This window comes from Pteronotus mesoamericanus, unplaced genomic scaffold (assembly GCF_021234165.1).
Source record: "Pteronotus mesoamericanus isolate MK-2021 breed Mesoamerican mustached bat unplaced genomic scaffold, CSHL_Meso_final scaffold_232, whole genome shotgun sequence".
Taxonomy (NCBI): Eukaryota; Metazoa; Chordata; class Mammalia; order Chiroptera; family Mormoopidae; genus Pteronotus; species Pteronotus mesoamericanus.
This window is the reverse complement of record NW_026555311.1, coordinates 26,148,277-26,168,202: the sequence shown is the minus strand read 5'-3', so window position 1 is coordinate 26,168,202 and position 19,926 is coordinate 26,148,277. Positions and strand designations below refer to the sequence as shown.

The window sequence follows — 19,926 nt, the reverse complement described above, 5'->3', positions numbered from 1 at the left end:
CATTTTTATTATTTTTACTTTAATTAAGGGAAAATTTTAAAGTTCTGGCAGAAGGGCACATATTGGTGAAAAAGACTGAATATACAAGGAACTGACTCATTTTTTCATCTTTATTATAAAAGCAAAATGAATAGAAATTAAATCTGATTTGTATGAAATTCTGCTTGCTCAGACATCTTACTGTGAGATAAGGACTCAGTCTTGACGAAAGTCTAAGCTCTCATATTGGATTTTCAAATTACCACTTTGCTCCTTTGTGGTTGTTAATATATTTCTAGTGTTAATATGTTTTTAGATTCTAAGAAAAAAAGCCCCACTGTTGCCAACTTATCATTTGGTATTTCTGTAGCTGCTAGCAAACAAATGGATAGCCAAATAAATCTAGTTTATCCTATTTAAACATTTACATGTATCTGAATTTTCAATATATGTTTTCTCATCCAAATCACTTTATGAAACCTAAGTAGACATATTCAGATGAGTTTGATTTTAAAAAAGTAAAATCTTGATATTTGTCAATGGTTCTGCACTTTATATACTTCTTGAAATTGGGTTCCTGAATGATTTCAACATTATATATTTTCTCTTCTCTATTAGCTCATGTGCAAATGAATTCCTGTCTGATATGTAATGACAGGCAGAGATGTACATGTGTGAGCATGTATGAGAGTATGTAAGCATTTGTATGGATATATATGTGTCTGTATATTTTTATGTGTGTGTTAGCATTCATTGTATTTACTCACAATGCCCCTGCTTTCATGAGGATTAGAAATTGGAGATGCTATGCTTATTAATTTCCTCCAGTAGATGACACACTGATTCTGAACAAGAATTGTGACTTAATCATCTTTGGGTCCATGGCTCTTAACTAGTCTCATGCCTGACATGAACATGTAGTGGTGCCCAAGATGAACTCATCTTAAAAATGATGCCTTGTTAGTACTCTGTCTCCAAGATCTTCTAATGATGGAGCAGATATCTGCTAACAGTGATCCTGGAAAAGATGGCAATAAACAGAAAGAACTAAGGAAGGCTCAGGGTATGGGACCAAAGAGAATGCTCTGGTGGGAGTCAGGGGGCTTCTCGGAGCCTAGACACAGGCTAGAGGGAGTCCAGAGCATGCAGTAGGCAACTCAACCCGAGGCAACTTCCCCATCTACAAAACCACCTTCACTTTGAGACTATTTATCAAAATACACCCCAAGTTCTCCTGTTTTCAGAACGTTCTTCCTGAAAACATAAGTCAGTATTCACTTCTAACTTTCTTAATAAATTATACCCCTTATTCTCTGTATCAGAAATGATTGCACCTATGTTCAGTTCATGCTTTCTTTATAATTTTCTTCATTCATGCTTTGCCTCCTTAATAAGATCATAATGTCCTAGTGGAAAGAGTATGTCATAAATTCTTTTTTTATTCCTGACAGTGCCTTGGCAGTACAAGTATATAAAATTTAAGTAGGTGTGATATTAGACTAATTGTAAGTTTATTATATTTTTTCTTTGTACTGAAGGTGCTATCTATCTAGGTTTTTAGAAATGAAGAGAATGTTGTGGTTTAGGGGGTACAAAATGCGTCCCTTACCCAAACTTAACTGTATTAATTAGAGTTCCAACTGAAGAAGTGCAACACACTCAAATTAAGATCATTTGAAGAAGCTTTCTATACAAAGGTTATTACAAAAGTGTAGGTGGGGTTTTAGGAGTATTACAAACAACAGTGAAATAACCTGGGTCTAATAATAATGAAGGAGCTTCTCTAGCCTGTGGTCTAAAGGACAATGGCAGAGGGGTCTTAGTAGGGCTCTGAAAATGTGTGCCATGTAGAAAAGTCCTCCAAGGATGGAAGTGATTTTTGGTCAAGACACAGAGCCAATCCAAGACAGCTCCAGAGCTAGGGAGCCAAGGATATAAACCTGATTTAATGCTTCTTCCTTTTTTCTATCTCTTGCCATGGCTACCTATTGACCAAACCCAATGGAAAGCAATAGGGATGGGAGCCCACTGCTATCTTCCATAAAACTTAGTTTATGTGGCGGGGACCTGGGTTGAAAAGTGCAGAGATTGTATTTGAAGGGGCACATGGAAGATATCTGCCACATTATCTCTTACTGGAGCCTGCCATGATATTTGAACATTTGTACCACTAAGGGCATTATTTTCTTTCAAAAATCAATAAAAAATACATATTTGAATTCAAGTCAAATATATTTAAAAAAAACACATATATTTGAATAAGTCAAATGCCTATATTATGCCACTTCACTTTAATTGTAAAATAATGTTATATGTCTTATACCAGAGATAATGTGCAAAGTGCTGTGGGAGCCAGGGAGGGGGGACCAACTTTACTTGGAGAGTCAGCAAGGCTTCTCATTTGGGTAAGTTCTTTAAAGGTCCTAATGAAGAAAGGAGCAAGGAAATGCTATGCAGTGAGTACAGAGTGAATCATAAAAAAGTATAGCATGACCCTAAAGAAGCCATGATTAACGGGGAAAACAATTGGCCTTTAGTGTCAAACTGAAACGTGTTTAAAGCCCAACTCTGCCATTTATTAGCTATGTGATTTTGGCAAATGAACAAAACCACTCTAATGCTCAATTTTATCATCTCTAAAACAGGCAAAGTAATCCCTACCTCACAGATTAGGTTTACTGAATAAATGAGATAATGTATAAAAAGATAATTATGTCCAGTTGTTAAGCACACTCTCTTTAGACAAAAAGATGGTTATTTCCAAATTTTAATTCTAGGTTACAAAGTTATAACTTGTTATTAGGCTGATAAACTATAAGTAAAAAAGCAAACAAACAAATCATCAGCAAAATAATTTCCCAACTTGGAGTCATGTGACACCTTTTGCTGTGGGTGATAGATCACTTACAAGGTCTGTAAGAAACTCCACTGGTTCCCTTTTATGGTTGTTCTCTGTTGGCATCCAATTTTTGTACTGAATAAGTTCTCCTGTCTTTGCTCACTTCCTCCTTTGTAATATGTTTATAAACATCAAAAGATCTTCCTACATGAGTTTCAATATATTTAGGTCTAGCTTGTGTGCATATTAAAGAGTGATAAGTAATTACTTCTAATGAATGGAGTCATATAATTGTCTAATTCTCTATTTATTTTTTCAAGAAAGATCTTTCAGCAACTGTTATAACTAGTTCACTTTTGCTTTCTTTGCATCTTCTAAATAGTGTCATAGCTTAAATACTCAATTGCTAACTTTAAGGTGCTTGTGGACTTTACTGAAGAGAAACCCAGTGACCTTGATTTCATCTTGCTTTCAACTATAAACATTCTTCTGTAAATAACTGGCTTTATGTGCCTTTCTTTTTCTGTCTTGGTGTGTATGTATACGTATGTGTGAGTCTATGTATGTATTTTATCCCCTTGCTTCCAACCCCCACCTTCCCACAGAAAAGATCAGAAAAGTTAGTATGTATCTATTACCTCTTTGGTGGCTTTCTTACATTAGGTTTGAAAAAAACATTTTATTATATCTCACTGGATGTTTTCCAGGAATCTTGCCCTTAGTTTAACAGTATACCCATCAATCTGCCAATCTGTATTCAAGGTTTAGCCAGATTTAGGCTGGTAATTATATATGAATCAGACTACATTCCCCTGAACAGCAGCTGGTTTACCAATTTCTAATGCTACTGCATAGATCTGTGGGTATTCATTGAGTGTTAATTAATAATGGTATGATGAGTTGAATTGGCTTATGGATTCTGGCTGATTATTCTTTAATTTAAAATTAAGAGATAAACAGCATCAATCTATCATCAGGCAGGATCAAATTTTAATTTATTGCATGTCTAAAAAATTGTGGGCTTTAGGAATTTAAAGAAGTAGATATTTGTACTAGACGTAAAAGATAATATATAAAAATGATAACATGTAAAAGGTCTGACAGCTCTTTCTAGGAGCTTCTCCTTGCCTTTGTTTCTCTTCAATTTTAGGAAGTTCTCATCTGGATTCAGTTATTCAAAGTTCACGTGACTTGTTTTTATTTTTAGCATATTTGTTGATGAGTAAATAATTATGAGAACTTTGAACATCTTGTTGATGCTCTGAGTGGATGTTATACTTCTCTTTCCTAAGGACATTCACCATTTTTAAGGCTTTAGAAGTAGTGGCAAATTATTTTAAGACAATGATTTTCAATCTTTTTCATCTCATGGCACACATAAACTAATTACTAAAATTTTGCTGCACACCAAAAAATATATGATATTTTCTGCCAGTCTGACAAAAAAAAAGGTATAATTTGATTCATTCACACTGGATGGCTATTGTTGTGTTCGCTGTTGTTATTTTTTTAATTTGACAATCTAAGAGAAAAGAGGTCAGGTATTGAATGTTTTAAAGCTTTTCTCCAACACACTAGTGTTCTTCTTGGGGCACACACCAGTTGAAAATTACCATTTTAAGAGGTGGGAAGGAATTTCTAAAATATTTTAAGTTTTCTCAGCTTTATGATGGTTACTATGGTTCTCATTTGTTAAAAGTAATTCTTAAATATAAGACTAAATATTTATATTTTCAACCATATGCAAATCATTTTGAGGAGTCATAGTTTTAGGAATAATTTCAGATTTGTGTTGCTTTGCTTACTTAATATTATCTAAAATTATGAAATTAATTTTGTCATTTAAAAAAGCCCCCCAAAACCCCTTTATAATAATTCTGATGTAATTATCCAGATTGACTCTAATTTGGAATACAAAGAGTTTAGTGTTTTAGTAAGAATAATTTGATATGTTTCTGAGCATTCAAATTAATTTGTATCTATTAAATTTTTTTAAAAAGTATTTAAGAAGGGTTTTGTGTTAGGAAAGCATTATGTAATACTTCTTATGTTTAAATTAATATTCCATTAATTAAAGATATAGAACCCTAGAGTTTTCTGAGCCTTCAAATAGTTCCAGTTTTTGTTATTTTATATATAAAACCAATAAATTCTGCATGATTAAAAATAGCTTTTGTTTTTATTAAAGTTCAATTAAGTTAAGAATTTGACAAATGAAATTTGTCTAAATATTCAAACACTGTTTATACACTAATTGAAGTCTTTGAGTCATTTTAAGTCATAATATATTTAATTTTCCTGAGTACTTCTATCACCTTCCAAGGCAGACATAGAAATCTCCCAAAATATTCTATGTAATGAGTACTCATCCAGTATTATGGCCAAACCTTTAGATTTCATAATTATTTTTATTATGTAAATTCAAAAATTTACTTCTACTGTTTGAATTCCACACACTCATACCCTACTTGGTTTTGAACCATTTTTTTTACGAAGTGGTTTGCATTGAAGTGATTCAACAACCTCCTTTAATGATAACTCTTTCTATCTGATTTAGTAGCCCTAATTGCATGGCTCTTAAATTGATGATATTGATTGATGGACTAACCCATCAGAAGAAGTAAAAGTTTTGAATTCAAGAGAATCTGAAAGGAAATTCAGCTGTTTTAAATGTTTAAGATATATGTAAGACTGAATTAAGAAGTCTTAAGACAAGGAGTCATGGCTTTAGCAATAAAATGATCTATAATCAGCCTCAATGCACTTATATGTGTTAATTTTAAAAGAAATCATCCTAAAATGTGATCATATAATCGATATGAGGATTTAAAAGAGGAACTCTACTTAATCCTTCTGCAGTGTTAACCTTTCTAAGTTGATATACAAGGGCTTAGATTGATAAGCAGATATGGAATAGTATTCTTTATAGGAACTTCTATGTCTATAGACAGTTTAGGAGCAACACATGACCTTCTGGCCCTGACTCCTTCTGCAAGACCTTGGAATTATGTGTAATTAGAATGAGACAATCAAGTTTTCCTCCTCCAGTGAGTAATTCCCATAAGCCTATGACATCCTATAGTACTTCTTAATTTCAATACCATTGTCCCCTAACTGCTGACATAGGTTAAGGAATTAATGGAGAAAACATAGACTCTCTTCAGCAGCCATGGAAGAAACAGGTTACACTTGAGAAAATAATGGAGTTTGTGTGTGATGTGTTTATATCAAACAAGTAAGGGAATTCACAAGTATCCTTATTAGTGGCATTGAAAATTGTCCTGAAACACCAATGTTCTTCAAAGTGTTGGGTTTTTGACACACTATACAATTGTGTGCTCTGTGATGAGTGTGCCCTTACTTAAAGAGCTGAGATCCCGAGACAAATTTTACATCTCACCCTCCAAAATATATACACTAATGCTCACAAGACCTGGAAAATCCAGACAGAAACTGTGAGATATAAAATACAATGAACAATTAAGTGTTTCAATGAATTTTAGTTGCTTAAAAGAACAAAATTCTAACTGAAACCAAAGAGTTTTTTAAATTTTATACTATTAGAATCATCACTAGCTGTCATGTGTTGAGTGGAATAATTTAATTTTGATCTATTATAATATTTTATTAATGTTTTAAATTACTAATTCTTTTGTATATAACAAAACATTCTATAGAACTTCTGCTATGTAAAATGAGATCATTAACACTGTGGCAGTTGAAATGAATAGATTTACATAAAAATATTGTCCTGATTAAATTGTCCAAACTCTCCAATTGCACAAATACTAAAAATTGTCTTTGAATTAAGAAAAATTTAACTTTGAAAAATTATTTCTGAATTTAACACCTTTCTTACTCCTTTCTTAATTCCTTTCTTACTTTGCCCCTAGGCAGACCTATGAAGAAACAGTTACTCAATACTAGTTCTTTTCCTTACAATGATTATCTCCTAGATGTTTTACTTATTTTTATGAAAATCAATATTTACTTTAAAAACAAATCATTAATTACTTTTATATAAAAGGATTTTTCTTTACAAATGTATTCAGAATATTTGCCCAAAGGTAAGCCATTTTCCTGCATTTTAAAAAATTCAAATGATGGATAGGTAATATATCAAAAATTTTAAGCTTAAAATTATTATACATGGCAATAAAAATCTCAGCAGAGCATCCTATGTTCCAAGCACTATTCCAAGTATTTTATGGTATTTTTCATTCAATTAATTCACAATAAAGCTATGAGACAGGTGCTTCTATTACCCTCAATTAAAGATGAGGGATCTCACAGCTAGTCAATGACTAATTTGAACTTGAGGCGTTTGATTTCACTGTCCTAACTCAATAATTTTTCAGTATTTCTTTATAAGCATGAATTTGTTTTTGCAATTTTACCCAGGAAGCACTTTTGCTTTACTATTCATACTTGGACATTTTTATAGTAATATTTGAGGAAAGGCAATCAGAAACAACTTGTAGAGTATAGAATTTTTAGGTCAGTGCTTTCTCTGTAAACAAATAGACTCAAACAAACATCATTTCTGAATGTAATTATTAGAAAGCTGCCATAATTAATAAGTACCCATTAATCTACAACTGATTAATAAGTGTGCATTTATATATTTATAAATGTAACATTTATAGAGCTACTTTTATCTTAAACATAAGTTAGCTATATATTGTAGTAGATTTCTTCTTACAAGAGATTATGAACTGGTAAGGGGTCTATGGAATATGTAAAACAGTATTATAAAGCATTAATGAAATTAAAATATAGCATTACTGTTATTATAATGCAAAATAACATTCAATAATTTGTTTATTGTGTGGTGCTGACTACAAATTACAAACACAATAATGAATAATGCCACTGATACCTTATTTATCATATTCTGGTTTAGGGGTTTTAAAATATCCAAAATCTAATTTTAGAATAATGCAACTTCCCTGTATTGCATGCACTATAATATATCAAAATTCTGCCCTTCTGATATTTTTTAAATTCACCTTTGAGGAAGAAATACTTGAAAAAAATTTTGATTAGCAAAATATACCAAAACTCTAATTTTCAGATAACAATGTCCTATAATACCCAAAATAATATGAGAAGAATACATATGACACTGAATATGAGACCAAACTGTTCTTTTCCTTTACTTTATAAATTATATACCGTTTTATTATTTTCGTTGTTCTTGTTTAATAAGAAATGATAGTATCCACAGAAGCCTGTAATTTGTTACTTTTATCTCACATAACTCTGATTGTTTTCCAAGTACCAGTTTCCATAAAAGGAAAGAAATGTTTTTTCATCTCAGTAATTTTCCACTGATAAGCTTCAGAATTTACTTTATATCTTGCAATTTATCATTAGAGTTCTACTCCCAATAAATACCTAAACTAAGTTTTGTGGAAAGAAATGCTTTTAAAAAAAAGACCTAGTAGTTTTATGAAAGAAAATTAATACTCTTACCTAGAACATGAAAATATTTTTCTGTAAGCTATAATAAAACTGATAGTATAATAGGTCTAGTTTCAACCTGATTTGTAACTGGGAATGAGGAAACAGTTCACCCTTGAAATTATTAACAGTATCAGAGGTATTGATTGAGATATACTCAGGTCTTTCCATGAACTAGTGTTTGGAAATTAACCCAAAAGACTATATAACAACATTTCCATTGAACAACTTGTTTTAACATTCAAATACAAACAAATAATTCACTGTATATCTTTAAAGTTTTATTTACTTGAGATGCATATAAATACATCAATTCTAAGTAATTGTTTAGCTTTTTAATTTATAATTTTCACAACTTACAATGATGTTTTCATAGAAAAAATAATTTTAGAAATTTTCACACAATAAATTCATTAAATATTTTGTGATATATATTGTATGAAAGGTAATAGTAGCGTCCTCTTTTTCACTGGGGAGGCCCTCGTTACATGATGTAGCCTGCACTTTGAGCAGCACTAGTCTCCTGTCCCAGTCTTCCTTTGGAGACAAGCTTGGGGTTAGAAGGGGGAAAGAGGGAAAAGTTGTAGGTCAATTAATGAGAATTCAAAGTGAATAAGCTTAAGCAGTGAGGTTAATGATAATTATCTTCCAGCTCATGTTACTTTTTATTGATTAGTGCTTTCATGACCATACACTTCCTATCAATTTTTCGTTTCAGTAGTCTTTTTTTCCGGTAATAAAATAATACATGATAGAACGTCTGAAATAATATATGTATTATGTAACAACAAATGATGAAATATCTGGAAAATTCCAAAAAGAACAAAAGAAGAGCAAAAATTTTTTCCAATAATAACATTCAGAGATAACCATTGTTAAAATTATTGTGTTTTTCTATCTAGTATCTCATTTATCTGTCTGCCTATTTATATTACAGTTGACAGATAACATATATAAAACTTATGTATTTCCTTTTATGTGATTAAAAACTCGTAGTAAGCAATAGTCTTCAAAATCTTAGTGGCTGCATCATATTATTCATACTCCTATAAACAATGAGCATGTGTATGTTGACACATCATTTCCAAATCCCTATTAAAATACCAATGACATATATCACAGATATAGAACAAACATTTCAGAACCACATGGAACCATAAATGACCCTGAATAGTGGCAGCAATTTTGAGAAAGAGGATAAAGTAGGAGGGATCACAATACCTGACAACAAACTATATTACAAGGCCACTGTAATCAAAACAGTCTGGTAATGACATAAGAAGAGACATATAGGTCAGTGAAATAGAATAGAGAGCCCAGAAATAAACTCATGTCTCTATGGTCAATTAATATTCAACAAAGGGGGTAGAAGCATAATATGGAGTAAAAAATAGCCTCTTCAACAAATGATATTAGGAGATCTGGCCAGCTACATGCAAAAAAAAAAAAAAGAAAGAAAGAAACTCAACCACCAACTTACACCATACACAAAAATAAACTCAAGATGGATAAAAGACTTAGATATAAGTTACAACACCATAAAAGTCCTAGAGGATAACATAGGCAGTAAAATCTCAGATATTCCACGCAGCAATATTTTCACTGATATGTCCCCTGAAGCAAGGGACATAAAGGAAAGAATAAACAAATGAAACTTCATCAAAATAAGAAACTTCTGCATGGCTAAAGAAAACATCAGCAAAATGAAAAGGGAACAAACCGTATAGGAAAATATATTTGCCAATGATACCTCAGACAAGGGTTTGATCTCAAAGATATGTAAGGAACTCACATGACTCCACTCTAGGAATACAAACAATCCAATTAAAAAATGGGCAAAGGACCTGAACAGACGTTTCTCCAAGGAGGACATGCAGAGCACCTAGAGAAATATGAAAAGATGCTTATCATCACTAGCCATCAGAGAGATGCAAATTAAAACCACAATAAAATGCCACTTCACACCAGTCAGAATGGCCACCATAAACAAATTAACATAAAAAAACAAGTGCTGGCAAAGTTGTGGAGGAAAGGGAACCCTACTACACCGTTGGTGGGAATGCAGGCTTATAGTCACTGTGGAAAACAGTACAGAATTTCCTCAAAAAACTAAAAATGGAAGTGCCTTTTGACCTGGCAATTCCACTGCTGGGATTATACCCTAAGAATCCTGAAACACCAATTCAAAAGAACCTATGCACCCCAATGTTCATAACAGCATTAGTTATAGTAGCGAAGTGCTGGAGACACCTAGGTGCCCATCAATAAATGAGTGGATCAAAATATGGTACATTTACACAATAGAATAGTACGCAGCAGATAGAAAGAAGGGGCTCCTACCCTTGTGACAGCATGAATGGAACTGGAGAGCATTACGCTAAGCAAAATAAGCCAGGGGGTGAAAGACTAATACTGTATGACCTCACCTATAAGTGGAACCTAATCAACAAAACAAACAAACAAGCAAAATATAAAAGAGACACTGAAATAAAAGACAGACTGACAATAAGCAGAAGGGGAGCAGATAACAGGGGAAAGAAGGGGAAGGGTCATCAAGGAATATGTGTGAAAAGCTCATGGACAAAGCCAAAGGGTCGGTAGGACTGAGGGTGGGAGGTAGGGGCAGGCAGGGCAGGGAAAAGTAGTGGCAGGAAAATGGAGGCAACTGTGTACGTGAACAATAAAAAAACATTTTTAATAAAATTAAATAAAAATTTAAAAAATTATTTGCAAAGTTGTTTATCCAAAATTATTTTAAACTATCATTTTGTAGTTATTCATATAGTTAATGGATATTTGTATTTTTTAATGAACTGTGCATTTATTTTAATGTAATTTTCTTTAGCCTGCCTTTTAATTTCAGATTGTTTTTTCTTAGTCTATTAAATGCATTAAGCTTTTCTTAATTTTCCTTTACTGTTTGCAAAAGTTAAACATGTCAAGTAGGTATTTTATTTCATAGAATATATTGTATTTCTGGGAAAGAAAAGTGTAATCAAATTCAAATATACAAAGATCCCAATGAAATGTACACATATTTTCAATTATATATAAACAAGTAAAATTCAATCATGGGCCTACTCAGTTCACTTCAAATCACAAATACTTGAAGTATTAACACAATGCACCTAAACATTGCTACCAATTGGGTTAATATCTAAAATTTATATACAATTTATTAATACATTGTATATTTTAAGATGTATATAAATCCACTTTCATATAAAGCATTATTAAAAATAAAAATAGAACTGTATAGGAATTTATGTTGAAGCAGAATTTAAGAATAGAGAATGTATACTGGCTATAATATAATGTACACATAAACACATGTGTACATACATTTATATGGATTTAATGTGACAATGACACCCTCCCTCCAGTAATAATTAAATCTCAAGGCTGCTATTTAATATTTTACTTTTGGAAAGAATTTTAGATTCACAATGGTTAAATGGATCGTTAATCCCCATAAAGGATTAACAGAGAGTACCATTTGATTCACATGATTGAAAGTCAATATTTAGTCTATTCATTTATTAAGTCATATATTTAATAAATTGTGTTTAATCCCCTTCAATCGCAAGACAAAATACCAATACCAGGCTTTTAGACTGAAGGGTTATATATTAGAAATCACCAATTTTTAGTTCATATCTATATAACTGTCTCCATTGTTTTAATCATATTCTTGGCAATGAGTCTACCTTCTCACTGAGACTCATACAAAAAGTTTTTCTAAATCTTTCCCACTTCCCTTGCTAATGCACTAAGGAATGAAGATCTATATATCCATGGGTGAAATTAACAGATGGGATTTCATATCTGTGATTGGCAGGCTAAATGAGATTCCGGGTCAGACACACAACACCACTGGCAGAAAATGAGAAGCACAAGAGAAGTCAGGGGGTAATGGCCAGTTGTGCTTCTCATTCTCCTTGTTTCTCTGCTTTCAGGCAGAAACGCACTGTAGCAGCTGTCCCTCTCATTACCAGGCCTGCTTCTGCCCGGGCTGGGAGTGACACAGCAGGGTACTGCTGTCTGAATTGCTAACCGTCTTTTAGGCAAAGACAATCATTAAAATATTCTGACTTCAAATAGTAATTTTTTTTTGGCCCAGTGCTGTAATATAAGTGGATCAGAATACAAATTAAATGTGTAGTACTGTGCCATGCCAAATGAAGCATCTTTTTTTGTCTTTCAGTTTTTTTTCTGGTGCTTATATGCCATAGAACCATGCATATGCATACTAATGTATGACATAGTTCCATGCATGTACAGTACACAGTTTTATGTGTGTTGTTATGTATCAAAGACAGAGAGCCTTTAAAAAAAATATTTGTGTATGTGTACTGTTGACGAAGTGTTCCTAAGCAGTACTAAACATAATATCTTTTAGGTCATATTAAATGTAATATGTCTTTTTAGCATTTTTAGGGGTGAGAGGCAGTTAAATAAGAATAAATTAATATTTACAGAATTTCTCTTTTAGCTTAACATAGTGCTAGTATTTTTACTTTATTGCATTTAATTCTTTCAAAAGTTTATTATATAGGGATTATTATTTCTAAACCATGATTAAAGGCTGTGAGTTTCCAGAAGTTATGCAATTTCCCAGAAGGCAAATAGCTAATATAAGGTAAAATTGCAATTTCAGTGGGGTTTTTTCTGATTCTTAAACCTATGCTTTTTCCGATAAAAGTTGCTTAAACTGGTTATTGACCTACCATAGACCTAGAAGTGTAGGAGCATCATTGTTTCCTGAATAGTGAGATGTTCTTAAAATATGAGATGGCTACTTTTGTTTATTCCAGAGATTTGTAGACATTAGGAAACCTATTTGATGTGGTTCTTGGCTCCTTCCCCATTCCCACCCAGTAATATTAAAACATAAAACACCAATCTAGTTGTTTCTATGATTGGCTTAAGATTATTTCGTTTCTCTGACATTTCGCTTGTTCTATAAATTTGTGAAGTTGTAGAATAGTCATATTTCTCAATCTAGGGCATTTGTATTGATCTCAGAGGTCACAAATTTAAATGCCTATAGCATTCAGAGTACTTTGGAAAATAGACTGGATCTTAAAAAAAGGCAGTGTTATAAATTGGAGTCTGCAGATTCTTCATAAAGGTATTTAGATGCACTTTAATGCAGACAACAACAGTCTTAACAAAATAAAGCACGTGGATGTGAATTAATTCGACCCAAGGCAATATGTTTCATAACACTTAGTGAAAATTAAATGTTTGTTGATAGATTATTTGGGCACCTTAGCAGTGTGTATAACACTAAAATATTATCAGAATTCAGTTAAATACTTAATGTTCCGTTTCTTTAATTTTTCCCTCTGATAAAAACACTAATCATTTTCAGAGATAGTGAAGCAATTCAGTCACTGATACCTGTCTTCACAAATGCTCCTTTAAACATAAAGTGAGCAGTAAGGGAAACTATGCCTTAAGGTCCCTTTCAAAGTCATAGATGGTTATTCCTGTTTTGTAAATGAGAAAATTTTGTCACCAGGTAAACAATGTGCTAGTAAAGATTTCAGATAAACTAAATCAAATGCATCAGAAGTCTAACATTTCACAATTGATGTCAGATATTATCAGGGTTTTTTTGTGGCGAGAGGGAGTGGAAAAATAAAAGAAATTATCAACCTTTTTCATGGCGACAGGACTAAGATTTCTAAAACTCACTCTCCATTGTGAGGCCCATGGCGAGTGGGTAGGGGGTTGATTCTCTTGTGTGTGGCCAGGCTTATGTGTTCTCTCCTCTTCATTGGCCCTCCTAACTGAGCGATCTGGAGGGAGAGGCTTCTCTTTCAGGGCAGAGTGATGGGGGGAACCTCTGGGCCGAAGTTTTTCATGTGGCTTTTTCCCTTTCCTAGAACTCCCCAGCTCACCCATGATGTCCTGGTGGCCTCACTGTGCATGCGATAACTACTTGCTTCCGACAAAAACCCAGGCTTTGTGGACCACTTTTCCATGTTTCATTTTGCTTTTGCTATTTCTCCCTATTCAACACTGCAGTGTGATAGATGGGATTATGAATTAATGCTGGCCTATGGGTTGTTGCTAGGACAAAAAGGCAGGCTTTGTTTGGAAAATGACATTTGTTTTCCAGCTTTCTCCTGGAAACAGGAGAGCCTTTCCTTCTTAAGCAGAATTTTTTTTTTTTTTTTCCATGCTGAAACCATGGTAAATATTTCCAATTCATTGGTTAAAACCTAGTGCTGGCTGCATTGGACACGGTCTGTTTCAGGAAATCCCTAACAGGCTGCTGATGGGGAATCTTCTGCTGAGCACACACTCATGTGTCACTACCTTCTTATAGGAGGCGATCGAGATCGGATGACAGCAAATCATGAGAGCTACCTCCTCATGGCGAGCACCCAGAATGATATGGAAGACTGGGTGAAATCCATCCGCCGAGTCATCTGGGGACCTTTTGGAGGAGGTGAGCATATTCTTAAATCATGGAAAAACAGAAATGTAGACTAAACCTGCTCATCCTTTCCCCCAGTTAATGTTACTATCAGCTCCTATTTTCAAGTAGATGAATGTTAAAATAAATAATAAACCATTTCACATTATGATTAGACACATATCTAAGTAACTGCTGGAAGTTTGATATGAAATATCATTAATAACCAACCTTCTGTGGAGATCTTGAATTATAAAAAGGGATTATATTTTTCTTTTATTTTGGATTTTTCTATGTCACTAACAATAATAGTTATGAGACTGATAATATAAATGTAGATTAGTTAAGAACATGTAGGTGTGAGCCAAAAAAAAAAAAATTTACTAGTAGCTTTGGGAGGGATCCCAACCTGCTAGATGCTCAGTGATATTACAACAAGGAATGGCAGAGCTTTAAATGAAATGATGATGATTACTGGAATGAAAAAATGCTTTGCAATCAGGGAAGTATTTGTGGATTTGATAATAAGTTGTAAAAAAATCTTAGTTAATACAGTGTTGAGAATTCATCTTTTGAAGAATAAACTAGATGCTGTAAAACTAAAAGGAGGAAGAAAGGGTAACATGATCATTGGCTATCGAGAAATATAAAACAGAATAATATAGACAGAAAAATTACTTAAAGTAAACATTCAGTAAATGGAACCAATAAAATAAGAACCCCAAAATATTTACCTGTAACCAACATTATATGAATGTAGACTAATTATTTTATGTTGATATACTTTAAATAAATTGTGTTAAATAAAATTCATACTTAGTGGAACAATTATGATTTACATATTTATTTTATATTCTCTTATGTGTATTTTCAGCACCCTGAATTCCAAAGTGAAATTTTTTTCCCTTAACGTATCGTAGGCTTCTTAGACCGACTAACCACTTTACATTTTAGAAAAACTTCAAAAGCTTCGTTTAAAATTTGAAAAGTTAGGTTCAAGTTAAAATAGTAAAGATTCATCAACATATTGATATTTTACCAAGTTAATGATATGTATCTGCAAATGGTTTGCTTTTTAGCAATACCTTCTGTTGGGGGGGAAGTTGCTTCTTACCCAGAGTGACCATTCACCCCAGTTTGCCTGGTAACAGTCTAGTTTTACAACTGTTGTTCCAGGCTAATGATTGATAGTGCTACCTTTCACTCTCACAGTGTTTTAGTTTGGGTGACGGCTTATATGGTTACCCCTACCCCAGTGCCTTTTCAGAGGATTCCTCACATGACTACCTGTGACAGACACCTACTTAACTGCTAGAGGTTTGCTGCTACTGCCAGGGCTGTGGATTTGTGGGGAGCCTGAGATATGTCATTTCAAAGTTTCTGCTGTTTGCAAAGAGCTTCAGAAAACAGAGGGCACCTCTGTTATGAGCTTCATTGGGCTCCTCAGTTCAGGAGAATCCTTAATATCTGCTGAAGGAAGTATTTTTGTTGAGGGATTACTTCTATCAAACGTGTTTTTCTCTCTTTCCTCCTCTCCTGTCTGTCCTTTTCTCAAGAAAAATGAATGAGATTCAGTAAACTTCCCCAAATCTGTGACTATAAGAGGTCCTATCAGCCCAAGACTATCAGAAACAATCCCAGTGGCACTGGGCAAAAGCTACAAATGAATCTTCAAATTTATGATCCTGGAAGGTGAACTCTAGTAGATGATTGGTTTATATACTTTGTTCTATGGAATAGCTTCAGTGATTTACAAATGCTTGATTCATGTTTACTTTTAAAGAGAGATATTTTGGCACAGAGCACTTATAATAGAAACAATACCAAAGAATAAATCTTCTGCTCTCTTAGTTTAATTGTATGAGGTTGCAAAACAAGCATATTTTATTTTTTAAATTTTTATTTATTGATTTTTTTGAGAGAGAGAGAGACAGAAAGAGAGAGACATTAATTTGTTGTTCCACTTATGTATGCTTTCTCATTGGTTGCTTCTTCATGTGCCCTGACCTGGGATCGAGCCCCTAACCTTGGCGTATCAGGATGGCACTCTAACAACAGAGCACTGGCTAGGGCCTGTAAAGCAAGCTTTTAAAACACTCATTTAATTTATAAGAAATCCTTTGTGGTCTACCTAAAAATTGGAATTTCCTAAAGTTAATATAGAATATAGAACTGATCTAAATACTGATACTGACAGAAGACTCCAAATGTCACCCATATTCATGGGTCTCAAATTTTTGTATTCATATAATGACCCCCGGCCCTCACCAGTTAAGAATATTTTAAACCACTGTTATAGTTCCGTCTTGCATTTTATGGCTTAGGAGGCAGAATAACTTGACAAGCGTCATACTGTGAGTAACAGAAGTAGGAAGAAAATCCAGGTCTTCTGACTTGTGAGCTTCCTCCTGCTTTTTAGCACAATATTTCTGCTGTGGAGTCAAAAAAAAAAATTACAAGCCCATGCCTTAATGATAGTATAGTCTTTATTGTATGAAAAACAAACCTTTCTTAAAGTGTGATGCTTATAATGAATAGAGTTTTTCTCATCCTTCAAAAATACCAGAATTGACACCATCAAGAAAATGAAAAAACCCTCAGAATGGGAGGAAGTATTTGCAAATCATATATTGTATCCAAAATATATAATAAACACTTACAACTCAATAATAAAGACAAAACAAGATTTTTACCCAATTTGACTCATCTAAAATTAGGCAAAGAATCTAAATAAACATTTCTCCAAGGAAAATATATAAACCAATAAACACAAGAAAAGTTGCTCAATCCAAAGGTGGTACACAGTTATTAGTCATCAGGGACCTGCAAATCAAAACCACAATGGCATACCACTTCACACCCAGCGGGGCTGCTAGAATAAAAAGTCCAATTATAACAAGTATTGGCAAAATAATGAGGAAATCAAACCCTCCTAGATCATTGATGAACATGTAAAACCGTGCAGCTCCTTTGAAAAACAGTCTGTTGATTCCTCAAATGATTAAACATAATTACAACAGGACCCAACGTTTGCACTCTGAGATATATACTCAAGATAAATGAAGACATATTATATGTCCACACAAAAACTTATATTTGAATCTTTATAGCAGCATTATTCCTAATATCCAAAAAGTAGAAACACTCAGATGTTCATCAGCAGACAAATGAATAATCAAAATGTAGTAATCTCCATGAAATAGATTAGCATTCAGCCAAAAAATGGAGTGAGGTACTGATACATGCTATAACATGAATGAACTTGAAAACATTATGATGCTAAGTGTATGAAGTCACAATGACTTCTTATGATGCTACCAGTCACAAAAGACAAGATATCATATGATTTCATTCATATTAAATATAGAGCTGGCAAGCTATAGAGACAGAAAGTAGATTAGTGGTTGCTTAGGGCTGGACAGGGGGATAATAAGGTGGTGGTTGGGGAGAATTGCCAAAGATATTTTTTCGAGGTGATGACATTTTCTAAAATTAATTGTGATGATGGTTTCCTATATCTGTGATGGCATACTAAAAGCCATCTAATTATAAAATTTAAGTGGAGAAATGTATGGTATATGAATTATATTTCAATAACACTCTTAAAAAGTTCCCAAATTGCCATAAATATTTAATGTAAGAGAACACATTTCCCCTCCTGTGCTTGTATGAAACCTATGACCTGTTAATCCTAAATAAAGGCCTTTTGGCTTCCAACCTCCTTCCCACCACTCAAAGATCGTTGCCGTCACTGATTAAATGACATTGGTAAAGATATTTGGAAGGTGACATATCTCCTTGATTTATTGATTTCTCTATGCCACCTTTGGATACGTTTTAAATGTGTCTATTACAGAGAAGAGATTTCATTGTTTGTATTGCAGTTTCACAAACTATGTTTTTAAAAAGTTAAACGTTTTTCATAAGGCACCTAAGTCTCTCTTTATTCAGGTTGCATATACATGTAAAATACCCTCTCCTTACCACTCCAGAAATAGACATTTGATTACGATAGAGGAGGAGCCTGAGGAACTTACCTAGCTTTTCAGTCTCTAGAAATTAACAACTGTTAAGTGAAAATCATAAAACATAGAGCTTTTCTTTTTATTAAACAAGGAAAACTTAGACAGCAAATCATGAAATGGGGGAAGGGAGCCAATGGAAATGCAAAAAGTAGACCTCTTCTCTTAACCATCTAGCCTGATAAAGTTTGGTATTGAACCTAGATACCTCAACTTTGTGTTATCTGCTTAAAACCACCTATAAACTGTTGCTTCCCTATTAACAATGCTGAGAGGCACCTGATTTTTGCCTAACATTCAAATCCAAAAGTTGGGATTTCAAAACATTTAATTCACTTTGGAAAATTTCAGGGGGTTATTTTTGTTTTGTTTGTTTGTTTTTGTTTTACACTGGGTTTCTTTTCAACTGTTCTTGAAGCAATGTATGTTGAAGTGTCTCACCCAGGGTCCAGGGAGAGTGAGAAGCCATTAGTTGTTCCTGAGACCTGAATGATTAGCCTAATCTTCACTACCAACAAAATCAGGTTCTTCTTGCCGATTTCTGTCTCCTTATGAAAAGAGTTGAGTCAAAGACCCATAAAGGCAGTAAAAATACTGAATATGAATAATCCTCATAATGAATAATTGCATGTGGACAAGTAGGAGTAAATTACAAGGCACTGTGGCCTTGCCTCTGACACAGACCTGCTGTGTGATCTTGGAAAAGTGACCCCCTCCTCTTTAGTTTCCCTGCTTGTGAAATAAGAATATTGGACAGGACTGCTCCAGCTCGAGTCCTGTGATTGAGTCCTTGTGTCCTCTCTGGCCAATGCTGAGGTCAGTGAAGTGTTTGCTGGCCAAGCTGCCTCCCAGCCTCAGTCCAGCCCTGCCACTGTCTTAGCAGTTCTGAGTTTTACTTTGTCCCTTCTTATTTTCTTAGCTGCACGCTGTGACATGGAGCTAAAAACTATGTTTGGACTGCAGGGCATACATAACCAAGAATGATCCTTTCAGTGACAAAATATTCCTATCTGGGCATGCTAAGCAGAGTAATGATGTTTCTACAGGGAGCGTCTTTTTAGTACCCTTCACCATTTTGGAAATCTGCTGAATGGCTAAGAAGGAAGACAGAGGCCTTGGGGGTCATTTGGGGTTAAAGTCCTGGCATTCCGAACCTGCGTGTGGAACAGCCAGAAGGTTGAATGATTAACCCAGTG

At 33.7% G+C, this 19,926-nt stretch overlaps 1 protein-coding gene across 4 annotated transcripts in view; it reads left to right on the top strand.

Moving 5' to 3' along the window:
• ARHGAP24 (Rho GTPase activating protein 24) overlaps nt 1-19,926 on the top strand; it is a 498,181-nt gene that overhangs the window by 417,257 nt on the left and 60,998 nt on the right. For all 4 annotated transcript variants that reach the window (XM_054591782.1, XM_054591788.1, XM_054591785.1 and 1 more), the window contains one exon: nt 14,619-14,741. In XM_054591782.1, coding sequence (XP_054447757.1) covers nt 14,619-14,741 — 123 coding nt within the window. The remainder of the gene's footprint in view (nt 1-14,618; nt 14,742-19,926) is intronic.